The 20,904-nt window shown below is 40.1% G+C and overlaps 1 protein-coding gene across 1 annotated transcript; it reads right to left on the bottom strand.

The window, feature by feature from the left end:
• Window positions 1-2,878: 2,878 nt before the first annotated feature.
• Window positions 2,879-20,667, bottom strand: BRWD3 (bromodomain and WD repeat domain containing 3; the record flags this gene model as incomplete). Its single annotated transcript, XM_010077289.1, has 22 exons — window positions 2,879-4,565; window positions 5,651-5,809; window positions 6,329-6,426; window positions 6,960-7,123; window positions 9,160-9,312; window positions 9,575-9,715; window positions 10,278-10,334; window positions 11,916-11,997; window positions 12,086-12,211; window positions 12,947-13,067; window positions 13,772-13,927; window positions 14,017-14,078; window positions 14,442-14,553; window positions 14,998-15,080; window positions 15,196-15,320; window positions 16,776-16,883; window positions 17,133-17,249; window positions 17,844-18,021; window positions 18,723-18,799; window positions 19,618-19,767; window positions 20,374-20,469; window positions 20,574-20,667. Coding segments are annotated over 22 exons (3,244 nt in total), but the record flags the coding sequence as incomplete, so codon positions are not given.
• Between the last annotated feature and the right edge of the window lie 237 nt (window positions 20,668-20,904).

Here is a 20,904-nt window from a genome sequence, read left to right as displayed (position 1 = left end):
TCAAGCACCAACATCAAAGTTTCCCAGGTTATTTAAACCAGAAATACCTTCTTGTGAGTTCTGCCAGGGTTACATTAACTGCAATTCATATAACAAGGGGGAAAAAAAAAAAGGAGTAATTCAGAAGCCACGGAGCAGATGTGGGAAGGGATGGCAGGTGGAACTAAGTGGTGTTTTACGTAGGCGGGTGTAGGGCTGTGCCTCCCGCAGCCGCCGATGCAGGGCGAGGACAGGTGCGTGCAGCCCCGTCCGACCCTTCCATCGTCATTAACGCTGCCTCCAGCAATCTGGGAATGATGCTAGCAAAGTATGGCAGGTGCAAAAAAAATACAGAAAGTATTGGGAGGAAAAAAGGGATAGAAAGAATTAAATCCTAGAGTCTAGCGGAAATAAAATTCGGCAAGATTTCATAAGTTTCAAAAAGAGTATCATAAATAACCTAAATAATAAAGGGAAGCTGAGAAAGAGGATGGCAAAGAAGAAAACAAAAGGAAATAAGAGGAAATAAAATGCAGGCAAAGTTTAGGGTGAACTGAGACAACGGCTCTTCAGGACTGAAAAATCAGATGTGCCATTCATGCGCTGATCTGGGAAGAAATGGGGACCAACGCTCTGTTGCGAGAAGCCCCTCGGGGTGTGACCCCATTTTCCAGGGGGTCTCTGAATGCCCTCCCATCTCCTGGCAGCTCGGGAGAGGGATGGTGCAAGATTGCACATCCAGAGAAAACCTTGGCGCACCGATGCCCCAGAACTAACCCTACAGCAGCAGAGGAACCTGCCCACATGCCTTGTTAGCCTTCAGGAAACACCTAATCAGCCCTTCAAACCCTTCTCTTGGGCAGAGTTTTGGAGATTTTTGTTAAAAGTGCAAGAGCGAGACTATGGTTCTGCCTCTGCAGCCTGCCAGGAGCTTAGCAACTCTGCGAGACGCTGGCTGAACACTTGGGTTTGGGCTCCGGGACCCATACAACACAAGGTTTAAATCGTTTTACTGCTTCTGCTGCACCCCTTGGGTTGATACGAACTTTCCTGCAACCATAAGTGGCTCCTAATAGGATCTGGATTTTGAGGAAAAGTGTCCAAGTCACTCCGAAACTAAAATCATTCGACAGAATGAGGCTACGGGAAATCGATTGCCTAACTCAGAGAAAGAATCCAGGTACAAAAGCAAGTAAAAATAACATCTCTAAAAGCAAGTTATTTCTTTCATGCTTATAAAAGGTTCTCATGCACAAAAAAGCTTTTTTTCTTTTTTTTCTTTTTTTACAATAAGCAATAGTTCTGTTGTTCTAGCACACCCTGCTGTCTAGCTCTTAATCATGTCACACGTTTGATTAATACTTACGCCACAGCAAAGTGATGCTTCACTGCTATCTTCACAGTACTTCATTACATAGAAAAGATACATTTCAAGAACATATTTCATATTATTCTAATCGCTGCTAAAATACACCAACTTATAAAATGATTTCTCTGGAATCCACATGGTTTTTATCTCCCCAACCCCTACACAAAATAAATAAGTGGATCTTCGGCCAGTCAGAAATATAGGAAAAGCATTTCTTTTGCATTTCAAGATTTTCAGGCTTTCGAACAGAAACCATAGTGTTTACGTCAGCTCGACGGGACGGACCTAAAGGGGTATGATTCGGACTATGAACGGATGCGTACATGCTATTCCTGGTTACCATACGTAGGAGGACCGATCAGTTAAAGAAATAATACATTTCTTATAAATATATAAGTGTGTATATATATACATAGAGATGAGAGATGATAGGACAGGTGTTAATATTTTAAAGGCCAATGCAGAACTAGGAGAGGCTCTGCACGTCCCCCCCCCCCATCAAAACACAACTGAATCAAGTTCCAAAATGGATTACGGACGATTCAAAACATTCCTTAAAAAATTAAGTGTGATTTTTTTTGTACTGTACCATAAACTCATTAATGCTCTGAGCGATTTAGGATATACTCTCCCCCATCACAAAACTAAACGTCTGCATTTTTTTTTCAAGTCATTTTGCATCTAACTAGTTTTTGGAAAGCGAGATAAAATAGCTAGTGCTTAATATAGAAAGTCAAAAATTAAATTCCTTCTGCATCTGAGAATATACATGGGTCACCCGTTGCTGCCTGAGGTTTTCCAGAACTATTGACCAAGCTGTGCACAGAAGAACTTAAAGATACTGGATGGAAGTTTTGTTTTGTTTTAAAAAAAATCTTGAAAAATTCCACCAAAACTTTCTAGTCTCTTTTTTTTCGTCAGTTCTCTCTAACTCACTCTCTTCACCAAGCTAGAACTGTCAGAATCATTCAGCCAACGGGAGAAAATTGAAGTCCCAGATATATTCCAGCCAGACCCTAGGCAGTAAGAGGCTGCTCAGCTCCAGTGCGCCGAGGAGCAAGACTACAAACGGCATCACATACTGTACTACTACTACTACTACCAAAACGATTTCTGTTTTCAAGTCAGCATTTCTCAGGATAACAAGAGTACAGTGCAACACAAATTCTGTTCTGGAAGCTTGAGATACAAGAGTCCGTCTGGAGGATGTGAAGAGGAGCTCCAGAGGTACCGGAGCTCCGTTCAGCTCCCTCCTCCCCTTCCAGGGGCAAATCAAACCAAACACGGCTTTGCACCGAGCAAGCGGCAGCAGAAACGTGTGGGAGACACCTGGCCTATCTGCACAAACAAATCACCATCCGCTGAAAACACCATGTTTCTGCAAACTCTGAGAATGACTTCGATCTGTTTTCACTGTGTCAATATAACGACGATATCGTTACTCTACAACTTCGCGAGCAATTCCAGCCCTCTACGGTCCTCCTTGCCTCTTCTTCAGCACGTACTGAATAACAGCATCTATTTTCTTTTAAGTTTCCAGTAGTTGTAGATAGAGGTAGCTGAGCTACAATTAAAAATGACGTTATGCTTTGAAGAGGAGGAACCTTTCAAATGTTGAAGTTACCCCTTAGCTGCACAATCTCTAGTAATACTATAAAAATATGAGAGGACAAAAAGAAAATAGATGCAAGTAACTTTTGCATTTGGCACCTTTTGTCTAGATATTCATACTTCTCAAGTATTCTCTTTTTTAATAAAGTTAATGCACACATAGGACACACCACATCAAAGGTTTGCTACATATTTACAAGGCACCAACCCTTTGTCACTTTGTACATGAATAAAGAACCGATAGAAAGCACATCAGGACCCATAACTGTAGTATAGACATACTTCAGTTCAGCACAATTCATGAACGTTTGGCCTGGGAAGATTAAAATAATCCAGATCCTTCTTACAATATAGAAACTGTAAACATTTTATAGCTGCCTTTAGGATTGGTGTATTGTGCAAAAGGTATAATTATTACTGTGTATAAGGATTTATGGCAGAAACCACATAAAAACTCGGTAAGAAGGTGCTATTTCTATAATACAAAAACAAAAAAAAACAAGGGAGAGAAGTCATAATCGTGACTCAAAATGTCATGTTCTTATTGAGAAGCTGGAAGCCTCTTTAATGGGATGAGCTTGTAGTGCGTGGGGAAGAATTTCTGTAATTTAAGGCCTAATGACTAAGGCTTGTTTTGACCAATGAAGTGTGGCGATCTGAAGTCTGAAAACAAACGCAAACTGACAGAATGGAAAAGCACCACTGTGAAACGTGAGTGGAGTCCCCGCACAACTTGCTTGGTAGATTTTTCTGGTAAAATCCCTGCAGTAGAAGGCCATTGAAGTTCTTTTAAAATTGTTCCAAAGTTTTTTTTTCATCTGTCAATAATTCCATCCCATGAGATGGCTGACCCTGGCTTTTTCTGTCATTTTCCGCACCCTGCCTGACCTGGAAGTACCAAGGTTCAAAGGATCCTCGGTGTGCACAAAATTGTCATTATCTGAATCGTCATTATACAAGACAGTTCTCCTGCCCTCGTTCCTTGTTTTGATTCGAGGCGGTCTACTGAATCGCCCTCCAAACACATTTTCACCAAATTGTCCTCCAAACAGAGTTTCAAATTCATCATCTGTAATCCGGGCACGTTTCGCTCTGGTGGCTCCTCGCGAGGCTCCTCTGCCCCCTCGGCCTCGTCTTCCTCCCCTGCCGCCACCTCTTCCTCGGCCGCAGCCTCTTCCGCCTCTACCGCCTCTTCCCCCTCTACTCCATCTCCCCCACCGGCCCCATCTACCTCTCCTCCCTGTCCCTCTGCCCTGCCAATTCCGTTTCCCAGCGGTGATTTTTCTTTTGATTTTTCTTTTGGGTTTTTTGGATTGCACAACTTTGCTGTAGTCATGGTCTCCATCAATGTAATCCTGATCTGTTCTAGACGTTGATTCCGAGTCTGAATCAGAGCCACTCCTGCTTTCCGAACTGGAACTGGATCCCGATTCCCCACTTTCGGATGAAGATAAACCAGATTTTTCCTTTAATTCTCTCTTCTTTTCCTCTTCCTCCGCCTCCTCCAGACGCTCATCATCTTCCGAGGCACTCATTAACTTCCTCTTGACTCCCGTCCGAGGCTCTCTGCCATCGCCGTTTGTAAGTGGTCCATCAGGAGAGTGATCTAAGCAAACACAAAATAACCCTATCAGTCATCATCATCATCATCACGCCTGAGCCCAACAGGATACAAAAAGTGGGACCGGCCTCATCTGCCTTTGTCTGAGGTGCGCTCTGGGGATGATCCAGCTCCGAGCTACTCACCACAGATGACCTTTACATGCTGTGAAGACAAACAGCTGCTCTAAGGGGAAAATTTATCAAAGTAAACACAGTTCAGGAAACAAGGACTGCAAACGGTCTTGACTAAGAGCTCAGCGAAGATCCAGTCAACAAGAGGAGCCCAGAGTGAGCAGGTTAGACACACACATCTACTGGTTAGTCAGATGAATCCTACTAGAGGGTGCCAAGGTAGAAAAACCCTCAAACCTAAAAACATACATTAAAATAATTTGCTCACTAGGATGGCAGAACACCTTAAGTCATAAATGTAGTATTTTGACAGCATGGGACCAAAACAGTGCATATGTTCAGAGTTACGAATCTGATGCTAAAAATTAAGTTAGATTTAACACGGGATAGGAAAAGCTCACCTACAACACACAACGCTGCTACGGCACAGGAGTAAGGACCTGATAAAGGCTTCAGGGTTTCAGCCAATGCTCATTAGGTGCCTGTCTCAGTGGAAAGTTTGTCCCAGAGAGAAAATAGCAAAGCTTTTGAACAGTGTTTCCACTTCTAATCACAGCTGCTTAGTCTGGATTATGACAAAAATATCTAAAAATCTGTAACTTGTTTTCATCTTTGGTTTCAACTTAATAAAAGGACAAGATTTTGGGGTTGGCATTCTTTTAGTTTGGTTTGCCTTCTTATAACTCCTGAAGGAACTGTAATTCTCAAGAATTAAGAGCAATCAAGCTTTTCCATCGGGAGAAATTTTAAAGGACTTCACTGAAGTGCTTGTGGCATCATGTGCATGCCATGCTTCAGACCAGAGACCACAGAAGTACGGTAAATTCACTCCTTTAGTACACTTTGGGGATGGAGGCTAGACGCAGGCAAGAATATGGTAAGCATCAAAAAGAAGCAACATCTTTCATTTCCAGTGCAACCAGTCATTCCAAGAACAGAACACCGATTATTTCTCACCTTGTTTGACTGGTGTAGATTTACTCCTGATCGGTCGACCTTTCCCTGCATCAATGGTATTTCCACTTCGGTTCTGTGCGTTGGAGCCTGAGGAAGATGGCTGGCCTTCCATCTCTTCACCAGTGGCTGAACCCAGAGGTTCTTCTGCTGTATCTGAAACTTCAGACAGGACACCACTAACGTGACAGAGTAACTTTTATCCTCTATTTATCGGGCTGTAACGCAAGGCATTTGGGGGAAGTTCTGTATCACCCGAGTTAACAGCCCAAGTCAGGAGGTTAATCTCACCAAGCTGCCTCTGGGGTCATGAAGAGACAGATTCCTCCAGGGTATAATCCAAAGTAAGCTCAATGGATGCGTAACGCTGTATGAGAGAAGCCCGTAGACAGGAAGCCCAGGCTCTCGGCACTAATTCTTACCAAGGACAGACCCAGGTTCGCTGGTCTCTGACCCTCACCAATCACTCACCAACAGCTGCAGGGCCAAGTTCAGCTAACACAATCTACACACAACGTATTTACAAGGCCTTGCTACTTGCTCTTTCACCAGGTGGCTTTCGCATGTGTCTCATAAACATAAGATTTAAACTGGACATTAAATATCCGTCAGCTTTTTTGTCATTCTGCACACAGAAGTGGCTGCAAGAGAAAGGGTGCATTTTAGAAAATTTCTCCTCACCATGAGATGAAACTGAAGAACTAGTCCTAGTCAAAGGCAGTGAGGTATTCTGGTTGGGTTTAGGTTGAATCTTCATTTGCTTCTGTTTCCCTTTTGGGCTGAAGACACAAAATATCCCAAAGAGAAAAAACTGTTAGCACCAAAAGACTCAAACACAAAACCACTCTCCTGTGCAAAGTGTCTTGATTTTTGCAGCAAATGCATAACAGAAATGATCTCTTCCCAGTGCTCGCACAGGCGTAGTAATACTAAAAATAGTGACAACATCATTCTGTTTGGTAAAGGCACATGAGTTTGCAAGAACAAGATTTTATCACACCTTCTAAAACAAATACTCCATTTACTTAATGGATCATAAAGAAGTCAGAAAACGGTTATGCAACACTTTTTTCAAGAACAAAGGCACAAAAAAACTTGCTCTTCCATTTTCTAATCATATAGTCTTTCACTTGCCAGAACTATGCACAAACTATGCATTGAGCACGGCATTGGAGATCATGATTTTATCCCCCCAAAGAGCAAGTGCCTCAGGAAATGAGCAAGACTGTTACTGACTGCTTATTCACCAAGGCACGTCTGCCACTGTCGTCTCAAATGACACTGACAGCAAATTTCACTATCATGACGTTACCTAGACGCTCTGCTAGTTGAGGGTGAACTGCTACTGCTTCTTAGCCGTTTTCGGTACCGTGGCCTTTTCCTCTTTTGACATTGCATTGCTGACTTGTACTCGGAGATGATGTTTTTCATATGATTTTCAAATAAGGCAGATAGTCGAAGTGTCATGCTGTAAATCTGGAGTGAGAAAGCATGGTCATACTTATTAGAAGATGAATAACTAGAAGATGAGGGAAAAAAAAAAAAAAAATCAAAAATGCCCAGACTTTGTAGCATAAAAAAAAAATTCATGGTGACATTCAACTAAGACATTCCTCACAGATAATTTCCTCGCATGGTAAATCTGTATTCTCGCAACAGAAAGTGTTTTCATAAAAGGATTTAAATGCTTACAGTACAAAATATTTACAGAGTTAAAGGAAAATACAAATCTAGATTAGTGAAATACAGACTCCTTCTTTAATCCCCCTAAAGCACGGAAGCACACCATAAGATAACTTCACCAAGGGAAAAGAATGGAACTTCACTGCCCCCTCACCTTTGGTTTTTTTGCGTTAATTCTCTGGTGACGAGTCCTTCCCCCACCCCTACAGAGCTGCACACAGAAGCCTACTAAAAGGTCCTCATTCCTAATTTCTGTAAACCAGATGTCAACAACCTTAAACCATTTTCCTGTCCTCTTCCTAGACCTTGCCTCTGGGTACCCTCACCCACAAACTCACTCCTGGCTATTTCTCCATACTTCAGGCTGTGTTTATTTCTGTTCAAGACTTTACCTCGGATGTGTTTTTGACTTATGACAAACTAATAGTTCAAACTCAGCACAAATAAAACAAAGTTCTTGATTCCTTCCTCATACTCAAACCTTTCTGCTGCATCCAGTCTTCTGAAAACTGTGTAAACACCATCAAGAAGATGTTATCATCATCTTTTACTCAGACCTCTTCCCATTTCCTGCAGTCTGTCTGAATACAAAACTCTACGAACTTTTCTTTACATTCATATAACTTCACTTTTGCTCAGACCCTCACATTTGAGCAATGTCTCTTTCTTCAGCTCTGGCATGCAGCACCCTGCCCTTCTTGCCTCCATGCAGGATGCTGTTGCCAAGATGATAGATGGGCTAGAAAACCTCAGGACATTGACACACACATTTGGCAGCAGGCGAACCTGCCATGGCAGAGAGCCCAGCTGAGCGCCCCAGCCCTCCAGCAAGGATCACCCTGTGGAGGCACTTCACAGCATTTAAGCAAATGGATACCGATGGGCCACTCTATTAAAGTAATTTGGGAGTTGACTCACAAGGTGTTCAGTTATTAACACACCGGGAAGTTCCCAGGGAGCGTGCAGCAGTAAATAACTCACCGCGTTTACTCTGACGTCAAGCGCACACAAAGCCCCTCAAATCACCTGTCTCCTTGCAATCCTCTGCTGACTTCCTTTCTATTAAAGTGAGCAAATATTAATGGTCTTTATCTTGAGAGCTTATCTGCAGCTCTTATTCAACACCAGGAGCTCAATCCACCTTCAGCGACGGCAGCTTTGCACTCTCTCTCACACTTACTGACGCTCAGCTGGAGTTCTCCTCTCCCACAGCATCATCCTACTTCAACCTTACTCTCATCGTCCTGCTTACAGAAAACACAGGAATGGCTATTCCACTGCTGAGCTAGGGCTATTCCTCCCCAAGCAACGAGGAAGGTCGCACAACCTCCTGCTTCCTCCCGTCCAGCACCGTTTACACGGGCACTGAAAGCTCTTGGCAGCACACTCTGCTCCTTCTCCTGCGTGGCAGCGCCTGGCGTAATAAAAGCCTGTGTCACATCATGTCAGGTGCCACGTGAAAATTTTACAGTAATATTAAATTCTGGGTACTATTGTGTATGTATACATTCCTTGCTACCAGGAATAAATTATTGAAGAAATAAAAGTGACTGCTGATCAGTTTTCTGCTACAAATACTCAAAGAAATAGTTGCAGCAGTAACCATACAATTTCTCAGAAGCTTCAAGTTCAGAAAATGCAATTCCGAAGTGATTTGCATGAGCAGAACAAAGCATATTAATAACCATAGGTCCCAGTATTGACATATACCACTTATTTGCATTTCACAGCGCAGTGCTTTGCTCTTCAGATACAGCCCTTATTTCCTGCACTGTATTCACATAGAGCCCTGTTTTTTTGTAATGAAGGCATTAAAATTTATTACTTACTCGAGACTTTTTATTAGGAGTGTAAGCTTTAGAGTTGCAGAATATTAGACGAATATCTTTGTAGAATTCCAAGGGACTGGTGTAGTTTCCTGCTTCCAAGGTTTCTTTCACAGTGCTGAAGTCCATTGGAGTGTCTACAATATCTCGATAATCCTGTAAGAATGCACAAGAAAATAATAAGGGCTGTTAAATCCTACAGCAATACAAACACCCAAGTGTTCATCCACAACTGTGGCTCTCAAGTAATTATTTCTACTTGAGAATTACTGCAGATAATTCTCTGAAAACCTCAGTGCACAGAACACGGTGCGTTCCAGCTCATAAAGGGAGAGGTTCGAAACATGCCCAGCGTGGATGTTTTGCCAAGGGATGAACAATTGGCTTTTTTAATTTTGAATATCGTAGTTGTACTTACAGGATAGGAGAAGAGATCAACTGGCTGTCTAAAAGGCTCAGAGTCCTCTCTTTCATAAATCAGGTTTAACAACTGCTTGCATTGCTCTTTCCAAGCATCGGGACTTGCTTTCATGGGCTGTCGCTTTATTCGTCGTCTTACCTGCAGGGATACAGATGTATTTTGTCATTTTTTCTGAATATTCAAATGTTCCACTTTAAGTTCCTATAAATTTACCAGCGTACTGATTCAAAGCAGATTTCCACAATTAAAACCAGAATTGCAGTAAGATTAAAGCACAGCTGATGGCACAACAATATGCAGTATGCAAACTGCACAAATACACCTTTTCTGGGAGGATATAAACACTCAAACCCACGAGAGGTATCAATATTTCAGATCCAGCCTTGCTATTTTACCAGCTTTCAACCAAATTTCACTGATAATTGAATCTGTTCTAGGTATCTTCCAAATCAAGTAATAATAATAATAATAATGATAATGATAATAATAATAATAATAGGATTCTTCAGCAATTAAGTAAATTTTCCTGCACAGTAACTCCCTTAGTCTACCAACCTTACATACGGATGTGATTGAATCCACACTTAGTCCTACAGACTATTGGCTATGAGGAATTTAAGCCATTCCAGACCTAAATGAGTGTCTCAGTACCTGGTCTAGCTCCCATCCCAAGCTAGACCAGGCAGAAACGTTTACTCACTCGTCTTTTTCCAGAGGAAGTTCCTGGAGCATCTGAATCTACATCTACTTCTGCCACCTAAAGGCAAAGGTAACGATTACACACGTGCATGAGGCATGCACCCTCAGCAATGGAAAAAGGGTTAAAAACCCGCCAGCAACAACAACAAACACAACTTTAAAGTACCCAAATGCAATGGATGGTTCAAGCAAAAGAGAAACTAGTTTCAAACTGAAACTTACATAACTTAAAAAAAAAAAAAAAAAAAGATGGATAAGCTGTTTCACCTCCTTTCCACCTTTGCTTCCATAAAAATGATATGGAAACGGGAGAAATGTGAAAGGCTTATTTTCAGTCCTTAAGCCTCAGTAAGTCCCAGTTCTGCAGAGCTGTATTCCCCTGCCTAGCTGTTCGTGCTCTGAGCAGCTGTACTGAGTTTATTCAGGCTTCCTGTAGTGCCTTACTTACACCAAGTGTCTGTAATATTCTTCTCAGAATCTGGATTTCAAAATGACAACAAAACCCCCTTTGTACACAGCTTTCTACCATGATCAAAAGTAAATAATCTTAAGAGGACAGGGAAGTTCCTACAAAGAATCTGAAAGTAATTTCTTTCTTATTTTAAAACATATTATAAACCAAAACATATTATAAAGCAGCTCTTTGGAAGGCTGCAGAGAAAGGAATGCAATATAGTAGCAATTCTGGACACTTCTGATCACTGCTTGACATGGAACAGATGAGATTCACAACTGGCACAAGAACGTCGAGCTGGGAAAGGAGGGTCTGCTATTTAAGTCCTGGAAATCCCTCATTTTCTTCAAAATACTTTTTTAATAGTCTGTAAAAATAGATGCTGTTATTATATCTTCAGTTTTATAGAAGTAATTAAATTATTACATTGTAATATAGATTTTAAGGTTCAATACAAATCCAAGACAACAGCACCAGCCCTAAGCATATAGGGCTTCAAGCAGCATCAGGTTTAACTTAAATATTTCAAAACTGCAACAATACAGTGTGTCTTGGGGAAGGGAGGAGGGAAGAAACCTCCTAACAAAATCTTTTACTAGCTCACGTATTAGAAGGCAACACTGAAAATGTAAAACAAAACCAAGTGACTTGGGTTACAACAGGTCATTTCTTTGCAACAGAAACTACAGCACATTTCAAAACGTTTACAAACTGCATTAAAGGGAAGGTGTAAGGAGAGAGAAAAGTTAAAGGAAGTGATCTCTAACTCAGTTTCCAGCTGACATCTCGCTCCATGGTACAACTGATGGGAAATGACCCAGAATTGCGTAAGAAAACCAGCTCTGCTGCCTCGCTGGCAATGGGAGAGCTGTTGTCCTTCTGGTTCGGCAGACTGAGCAACAGCTCCAGTTCATATTTGCCCTACTTACTAATACTTCCTCGCACAACAAAACATCACGCACGGGGAGAAGATTAAAGACAGGTAGTTCTGGGAATCATTTTTACGTTCTTAAGGGAGCTTATTGCTCCAGGTGAGCAAGATAAATGGCCAAAGTAGGCTCACTGCAAAAACTCAGTGCAACTACCCATAAAATAAAAATTCAACAAAAATCTTTGCTCAAATTTCTTCCAAGTTCTGAATTTAAAAAGGCAAGAAGTTCTGACAATCAGACTTAATGGTCTTACCTCCTCTTCTTCATCAGTACTGCTGAGGTCTTCTGCTTTCACCTTGTTATATATTTCTAATATATCAGTACAACTCTGATCCCTGCAGGAGAACAACAAAAGCCAAAATCCTTAATCAGACATCTCAGAAACTCAAGATGTCAGGTCTATAAAGTAAAAAACATGCCTACCCGATGAAGCGAAGTAAGACATCTGTTACAATTTTGGCTGCTTTGACGATAGGACTGTCTGGCTCATTGAAAGTCCTGGCATTATGTTCAATGTAGCGTACCTCCCACATGAGTGCAGAGATTCTCCTACAGAAAACAAAAAGGAAAGGGATGGAGAGGAAGGCGGACATTATTTTCCTTTTCAGCAGGATTCCTCAGTAAAAAAAGGAATGAGGTAATTCAGATCCAGAACCAGGCTGCTAGAGTTAAGTGGTTTCTGTTCACATAGTGCTGACTGCCCCAGTGTGCCAGGCTGCGACAGCTTTGTGGAAAAAAAGACATCCTTCCTCAAATCAGCAATGAATGGAATGAAAAGAAGAAACAAACCTACTGAACAAGACTGCTGACTGCTCCCACTGAGAGACAGCCTTAGAGATAAAGTGGTCCTCAGAGAGGAAAAAAAGGAGCAGGACATTATTTATCCCCAAGTTAACTGGAAAAAAACGAGATTTCCAGTTTACAGCAGTATTTAGCCCACTTCTGGTAACTGCAGTACAAGCAAAGCATCTGGTTCAATGGCAGCAGAGAGACAGATGAAGCAAATATGCTCTGCCTACAATGCATCCAGAGAGCAAGGCTCAGTATGTTGAACAAAAAAGACACTCCAGATCCAGATATGCCAGCTTTTGCCTTAACAATGCGGCCAAAATAAATTATTATTCAGCAAGACTCACTCTGCCGAGGGCAAACAGAATCTGATCTTATGCTGTTGGCTCATCAAAGAAATCTATTGCTGAAGTGGCATTACATAATATTCAGCTAAACATATTCTCCTCAATGGGGCTACAGTAAATGTAGATTACAAACAAAAATCCAACTGACCTATAAAACCGGTTTTCAAGTCTCCTCCTGATCGTGGTGAGGTCAGTTGGATACGCAACAACAGTGCAATACATGGGATAGGCACTAAGGTCCACCGGAACAGCAAAGGGATTAGAAATGTCTGAAAGACAAAACAAAATAATTTAGATGCCTCATAAGTTACCAGAAGGAAAGTTATAAGACAACTAGGCTCCTTATAATGAGTTTTCTTTCTAAGAATTCAGCAAAAGCAATACAGCTGGCTGTGTCATTACCCAAAGGGTAGGATTCTTCCTCTGGCACCATCTGTTAACTACTCTTGAAAAAGCATTTTTTGTTAAGTATTGCATCTCAGATTTGCACGTCAGCAGCCAACCGTGTTGCTGAAAAGCAACGTGGCATATGCACTTACAACACGAATACTACAACAAGCAACATAAACTAAGAATACAGACGTGTCCTCTGTATAAATATAGGATAGAATTTAAATCAGAGTGTGCTATTAAATGGCTACAAACCAGTTACAAGATTTGCTGGGGAGGATGTTTGGTGAGGATTTGTTGGATGTTTTTTGAGGGGTTTAATTCAATGTTTGGCTCACTCATATTTAGATATGACCCACTGAGAATCTGCATTAACTTGAAAGAAAGCAGGTCAAGCCCCAGAAAAAAGGGAGTAAAACTGAAAAGGACACCATATGAAATGCAAAAGGCTCTTTTCAGGGATTTAGTTGAGCACATTTCAAAAACTCCACACCAGCTCCCAACACTCCATCCTATCTACTCTTTAGTCATGTGCCCCCACACCGATACTCTTAATCCTTCCACCTTTTCTCTCCAAACATACCAAGGGAAAGAAGTTGCTCAATCCCCCGGATTACTCGTTCACATTCTTCATCTCTGGAATGGGCCCCCCATTCTCCTTCCTGGGGTTTGTAGAGAAGAGCTGTCAGCTCGTCTGGAGTCACAGGAACTCCAGCACCAACCTCCTCCGGATAAGCTGCTAAATATGAGAATTCAACAACAGTAAGTACTAGCAGCGGCAAAAAACTATTTCGTTTGTATATGGATGTGAATTCAACACACACTCACTTCCTTCTGGAATTGGTTCCATGTCCCACGGACTCATCCTCTCTCTTTCATTGTTGTCCCAGCTATTAAAAGAAATACATTCAAATGCATAAGTCAGAGCTGAATATAACAACACACCTTTTCTCTACCAGACTTGAAACAAAAAGGTCATGCTATTAGAAACAGGACATGTCACTAGCTACATTCCAACTCCTTATTTTTGTTTTGTGTCTCCTATATATTCACTGCGCTGCTGTTTACACTAAAAGCGTTGCTTTTATGAATAAGTTCATAATTCAACAAATAAAACCAAAGTGGCTGATTACGTATTTAAATGGGAAAAAGGACCCTAGTTCTTGAGGTACACATTTAAGATACACGAAAATATCCAGGAGACCCAGAGCATGCAAACATGTGCGACACATTACAGCTACGTAAATACTTACTGAACAGAGTAGCACTGGAAGGAACTATCGGGATATTCTGCCTGGAAAGGCTGCTGACTCTCCACAGTTCCAAACCACCAAGCGTCATCTATTATACTGCGAAATCTATCCCCTATAAGGAAGAAGATAGCATTCAGCAAAAGAACAACATAAGTCACTGTTAAATACTTCTTTTTAGAGAATCAACTTCATCTTTCATAAATGCACTATCTCAATTCTTACATTTTGCACTACAGCAATCAAGCCCTTCCCCTGAAGGGAGGACTTTCACATTTCTGGCTAATTAGTGACAGCTGCCTCCACGCCTCAAATTACAATATAACAGGACGTTCTTCTGCTATCACAGGCCTTGGAACACTTTCTCTCATTTCTCTTCTTTTTTTTTTTCCTGCTACAAGGGATTGTAGAAAACATCAAATAAAGTTTTCAGTGATTTCTAGAATATCATGTGTGGTATAGTCCTTTACATCCCATAATAGAGACCCTGTATCCTATTAAACAGCAAACAGCTGCAAAAGTGTTGTAGAACATATGGAAGTGGAAAAAAAGTAGTCACCTATTTGCCAGTTCCTTTCTTTGGCTTCATTATAAAACTGATGCAGCACAAGGAAGTCAATAACATCTGGCATATCATGGTACCTTCATGAAATAGACAAAAAATTGCTTCTATTACCCACAAATATAGTTCCACGTGTACAATACAGACAGTCTCCACATACAAAATTTCAGGCATTTTGTTTTCAAGTTTACTTACTTTATGGAAAATGATTCTCCTGTCATTTTGCCTGTGATTGGATCTAGGAATGCAAGCTTCAAGCAGCAGAGCGTAGGAGGCCCAACTTCATATTTAATTCCTACAGTCTTCACAAATTCTTGTTCCTATTTATCAATAAGCATGGAACAGGATTATTTTATCTTGCTGACAACAAAAACATCCACGTTAAAGTACCAAATGTATTAATAAAACCCAAATACGTTTCCACTTCACAGCCCAGGTAATTTCATCAATAAAAGATTTTTCTTTCCAAATACTAAAAATCAATCACAATTACCTTAAAAAGAAAAATGAAAAAGATATAAGATGCTCATTCCCTTGGTAGATTTGCGAACAGGACACCCGCAAATTATTTAACTTTTGTAATAAGGTTCTAAGGAACATCCCACTCTGGTTTTAACCACACTAACAGCGCCAAGGGCCTCTCACCCTTGCCCAGCACCATACAGGGGAAATAAAAGGAAACTCTTCCTCTTAAAGCAGAGATTCCACAATAGCCTTTATGTTCGTATCCTGTCAAACACCAGCAGGTGGCTAAGATCTCTATCCTAACTGAAATACTATTTCCTTTTCCTTACAAACTGATGATGCCTTTGAAGATTACAGCTGGAATCACTGAATACCTAGGACTAGGAACTGGATATTTTTCCAGTAAAGCAATTTTTTTATAGAACCATGGGCACACACATATGTGAATATTAGCACATACATGTGATATAAAACCTGAGCAAAGCAGAAAAAATATGGCAACACTGTGAATTAAGGGACTCAGTGGTTCAAAGCAAAAGGATAAGAAAAATCAACAGAACTATGTAAACCTAGTATCTACCCAGGCAACCCACAATGCTTTGATTTGGTAAAAATATGTTGTAGGATACTGTCTCACCCTTCCAAGAATTTAAGAACATGCGCAATTATATGCTTAGCTAGATCCAGTGATTAACAGAGCTTGTGCACACATTTAGGTCTTTACACCATGATGTCTTAAAACAATAACTAGAACCTAGAAGTTCAGGTCATTGTAGAGTGTCGACAGAACTATAAACTGCTTTTGAGTGGTGGGTTCTGCATGAATCAGTGTTAAGAAAAAAAAGAGTCAAAATAATTTGGGTTGAAAGTGATCCTAGAGAATCATCAATTCCAAAAACCTGCTTACACAGGACTAATGTCTAAGTTAGATCAAGCCACTCAGAGCTTGCTGTGGTGAGCTTTGAGAAGCCTTCAGGGATGGAGATCCCATGCTCTCTCTGGGCAACCTGTTCCAGTGCTTAACTATTGTCACTCTTTTATTTTTTTCCAATTTCATATTCTACATTTTTAATCTACCAGGCAAGAATACCACCCTAGACAAACTTTCACATTCTTTAATATCCTTCTGGCTTCCTATTATCAGGAACTGAACACATGTAAAGGCATTGTGTTGATGAAAACACTAATTTACAACTTTAATTTTGATATTAACATTTTAAAGTAATGCTTTCTTCATATTTTTCAATGCTGGCCTTTAATGTCCATTTAACACTACAGAGACATTCAGCTCTTTGAAGCATTTAACTTACCCTGAGTTCCATTTTGTTCCACGGTTGTTTTTGCATGTTAATGCTGTAAATTTTTGCTTTCCTTACTGCCCGCACATAAGCTTCATGGCCTTGTCTAAAATATATGATCTTAAAAGAAAATTTAAAAAAAAAAAAGTTTATTTTATTTTACTGATAGTTCTTTTCGTGTTTATTTCTACGAACACACCAGGCATCATCCCTTTCAGAACATACGCACACTTCTTCATTTCATCATAAAGCACCTTCTCCTTAAAAATATTTATATCAGCCCCCAAAGTGACACTTAAGATATAATAGTTCCGACCAGAACAAGCTCATCAGCCTCGGTGGGAATTTCAGAATTGCTGCACTCATTACCTCATCTCCCATTTGCGGGACAAAAGGCGAGCGGCGGGGTATAGTATCCAAGATCCACTGCGGGGCAAGCCATTCTTCACTGGGTTCTCCTTCCATCGAAAGCAGCCCACTGGGTTTCTTAAATACATGACGTTAAATTTAGAATGCAAGCTGTAGTTACCATGGCAGAACATTTGAAAAACTGATCATACAGCAGCTACTGAAGATAACTAGATCTAAGGGCAAAGCAAATGCTGGAATGTCAACCTTTCAAAAACCTCAACTAAATAGTAGGGAATATATAAATACAATATAAGATTAAAATGTTCATAAATAAAGAGGTTATATTTCTTTCCTTAGAAATATTCTACATGTCTTCTTTAAAAAATACTAGGAAACAGAAACCTGACAATGTAGATACAATAGATGCATTATAATTTTACAACAAAACCACCTTGGAGTAAATCTAACTGCAGTGAAGAGCATAAATCCAGGAGAAAACATCCCACCTGTAATGGAGAACTACCTACGTGGAAATGGAAGTACATCTATGCCACCGTAACACAAAAAAAAAAAAAAAAAAATTACCCTGGTATTACAATTACTGTGCTATCAACAGGATCTTTCTTATTGTATATTTGTTTGTCAAAAAATTTACTTTGAAAACAACCACTCTGAAAAAAATGTATGTTCATAAGGTCAAAAAGACCCTCAAAGACGAAAAATGCTGACCTTTTTTCTAGGCTGTTTAAGTTTCCTTCGTTTTGGCTCCAGTCCTTTTGTTCCCTTCATATTTTCATCTTCAGAACTACTACAGATTTTCCGAGCTGCCTGCCTGGTTTGTCTCTTTGGAGGCTGGAGATTAATTCCAGCATCTGCTGTCCAGTCAGAATATTCACTTGATGAATCACTGCAGATAATAAAAAGTCGTAAGAAAGAAAACAGCACTTCGGTTTTCACACAATGGAGTGAAAGGTCCAAACATTCAACCTGCTCTGCTGGTTATGTGGAACAGATGTCAGGATTAGCAGAAAATTTCCTTCTCATGAGAATGTAAAGAAAACCTACGTGCTATCCGAATTGTGTATTTCAGCAAAATATTTGATCAATTGCAAACTCACAGTAAAACAACAGTTCTGGCTGATACCTATTTTAACACTAACTAGCTCACCGATTCATAGACTGACTTTGTAAGAACTGACAGCACAAAATGAATGAAAAATTTAGAAAGGTAGAGCACTCTTCTAAAATTACAGTTCTGACTCCTTTATACTCAAAAACCACACATACAGTATTTATATTGGCTCATGGCCCTTCCAGCTACAAAAGCATAACATTAAGAATATGAAACCTTAGAAAATGTACATGAATACATAACGACAACAGAAAAGTTAGGAAATACTGAAGTACGAACGGAAGATATGCATGCACTTCTCCCAATATTTCTATTGCATATGACTAACTGGCATTGATATTTTCCAGCAGTTCTTCATTAAAGACTGTATTTTCTTGCAAATGTTCTTTCAAAAGTGTTCTTGACTTTGCAAAGAAAAACCCAAAACAAAACACAAAAAACCACAATATAAAATGCTTCCTGAGCAGTAAAGCTACCTGGAACTGCTTTCGCTTTGCCACGCTGCCACAGGATCATCCATGGATGCATCGCTTGTGCCAACAGTCTCGTCTTCCTGCATTAGAAACAAAAGGTTTCACTTTTGGGCCAAGTTTAAAATGGATCGTTTTTGTTTGCAGGCAAGTTGTATGACTTGTCTCAGCTGAGGAAAGATTTGTATTAAGGACTGCTTTAGCTTAAAGTAAGTCCACAATTTCTTCCATATCTTTATTAATATTATACTATATGTAATTTATATAGAAAGATGTGAATTTGAATGGTATTAGAACCACAGAATGAGTTCTTATTGAAGTGTTTGATTAATAAATTTTTGTGTCAAGGGACCAGCTTTATAGCTATTCTGTATGTTCAATGCATTTACAAATGACAGTGTTCACTCCCTTTTTACTTTTCCTGCTTCCTTAATGAGAACAAGTTATATTTAATCTGGTGTATTTTAAGTTCTTCCTTTGCTCATATCAATGATTAACACCAACACTCCATCTCTTTCAACAGCAGCCTACAGATTTAGATGAAATCAAAGCACTGAACGTGACCTAGAATATATGTGTGGCGTGAAATCCTAAAATAGCAAGTGGTTCAACACAAGCCAGTTAAATTTACTTGAAAATGTTTCCGATTTCCAAAAATACACAACCTGTTTTAAGCTAGTTTTGAATACTGTACTGGCATTGAGGTAAACAATCCTTCTCTCTCCAAGATCAACACGCTACAGCAACACCACAAATCCACAAGACTCAACGATTTGAGTGTTTCTTGCTCGGTGGAGAAACTCCGAGCCTTAATGGCAACAGTGCTCTCAGCACATCTGTTGTCAAACCACGCTGTTCAAGAACAGGGAAGCTATGGAGAGAATCGTTGGATGTATCAGACCTCTGAGGAGCTGTCTGAGTCCTCCCGTGCTCGTGCATTTTGACTTGCTCCTTGCTGACTGTGCTCTATCGTGGAGCGCGTTTGGTAGGCGTGCTGGCGTTTGCGTTGGTTTCTTCTCAACGACCTGCCACTTCCTGGCTGGTAATCGTTCTTTTTTCATGGGACAGGAGAGACAAAAGGAAAAGATTAGAGATTCAATAAGGAGCTCCAGAGTTTTAAAATGCCTCATTAAAGTGACTGTACACTGTATCACATTTACGAATGGCAACTAGGAAATCTAGAACTAGAAAATATATTTTTTTACACACTTGGGCTTCATTTCAGTGCACGTGCAGGTGTAGTTTTTTGGATCAGTATCAATTCCACTTTTTAAAGTAGCAGTCTTTAGAAAGGAAGTTATGGAGGAATATAATTCTTTTCTAAAAAATACCTGCAGCCTCTGGATAAGATAAAAGGTAGCTACTTATAAAACTGTGGCACCTCTAGTATTCCACAAGTCACACTGAACACCCACCGCGGCTCTGCTCTTTTCCTTACTGAAGCCTCAAGGATAGAGATTTACCACTGCTATTTGCATATTAAAGACAGACAAATTACAGTTACAGAAGGAAGACAGAAAGCCAAAGAAACAATTAGTACTATTGATCTTCTAAATCATTTAATAAAATCGGTTTGGGGTTTTTTGTTTGTCTTTCTTTTGCTCAGTGCTCAGAACTGCTTCACTCCCAGGTTCTCTTTTCTAGTGAATTAACTCACCCGTTGTAAGGTGTGAGAAGGCTTTCTCTTCTTTTCAACAGTGTATAAACTAATTTCAATTTCACCTTTGGCAGCTCGACATTCTTCCTGGACCCTAATTATACATAGGAAACATGATTTTATTCAATAAATCATCATATAACTTGTCAGTCGCATAATTGCTTCACTCCCAGGTTCTCTTTTCTAGTGAATTAACTCACCCGTTGTAAGGTGTGAGAAGGCTTTCTCTTCTTTTCAACAGTGTATAAACTAATTTCAATTTCACCTTTGGCAGCTCGACATTCTTCCTGGACCCTAATTATACATAGGAAACATGATTTTATTCAATAAATCATCATATAACTTGTCAGTCGCATAATATACATATTAAAATACTTCTGGTCCCCTTGCTATACGATATCTGTGCACAAGCCCTCCCAGCAGCATCCACACAAACTTCACTCTTGGACTCACAAGTTAAGGACGCAAACTTGTTAGCTGAGCATGAACAATTATTTTCAAGTAAACTGAAATATATATATATATTTTTTT

This window comes from Pterocles gutturalis, unplaced genomic scaffold, assembly GCF_000699245.1.
Source record: "Pterocles gutturalis isolate BGI_N339 unplaced genomic scaffold, ASM69924v1 scaffold34623, whole genome shotgun sequence".
Taxonomy (NCBI): domain Eukaryota; kingdom Metazoa; phylum Chordata; class Aves; order Pterocliformes; family Pteroclidae; genus Pterocles; species Pterocles gutturalis.
This window is presented reverse-complemented; position numbering and strand designations above follow the sequence as displayed.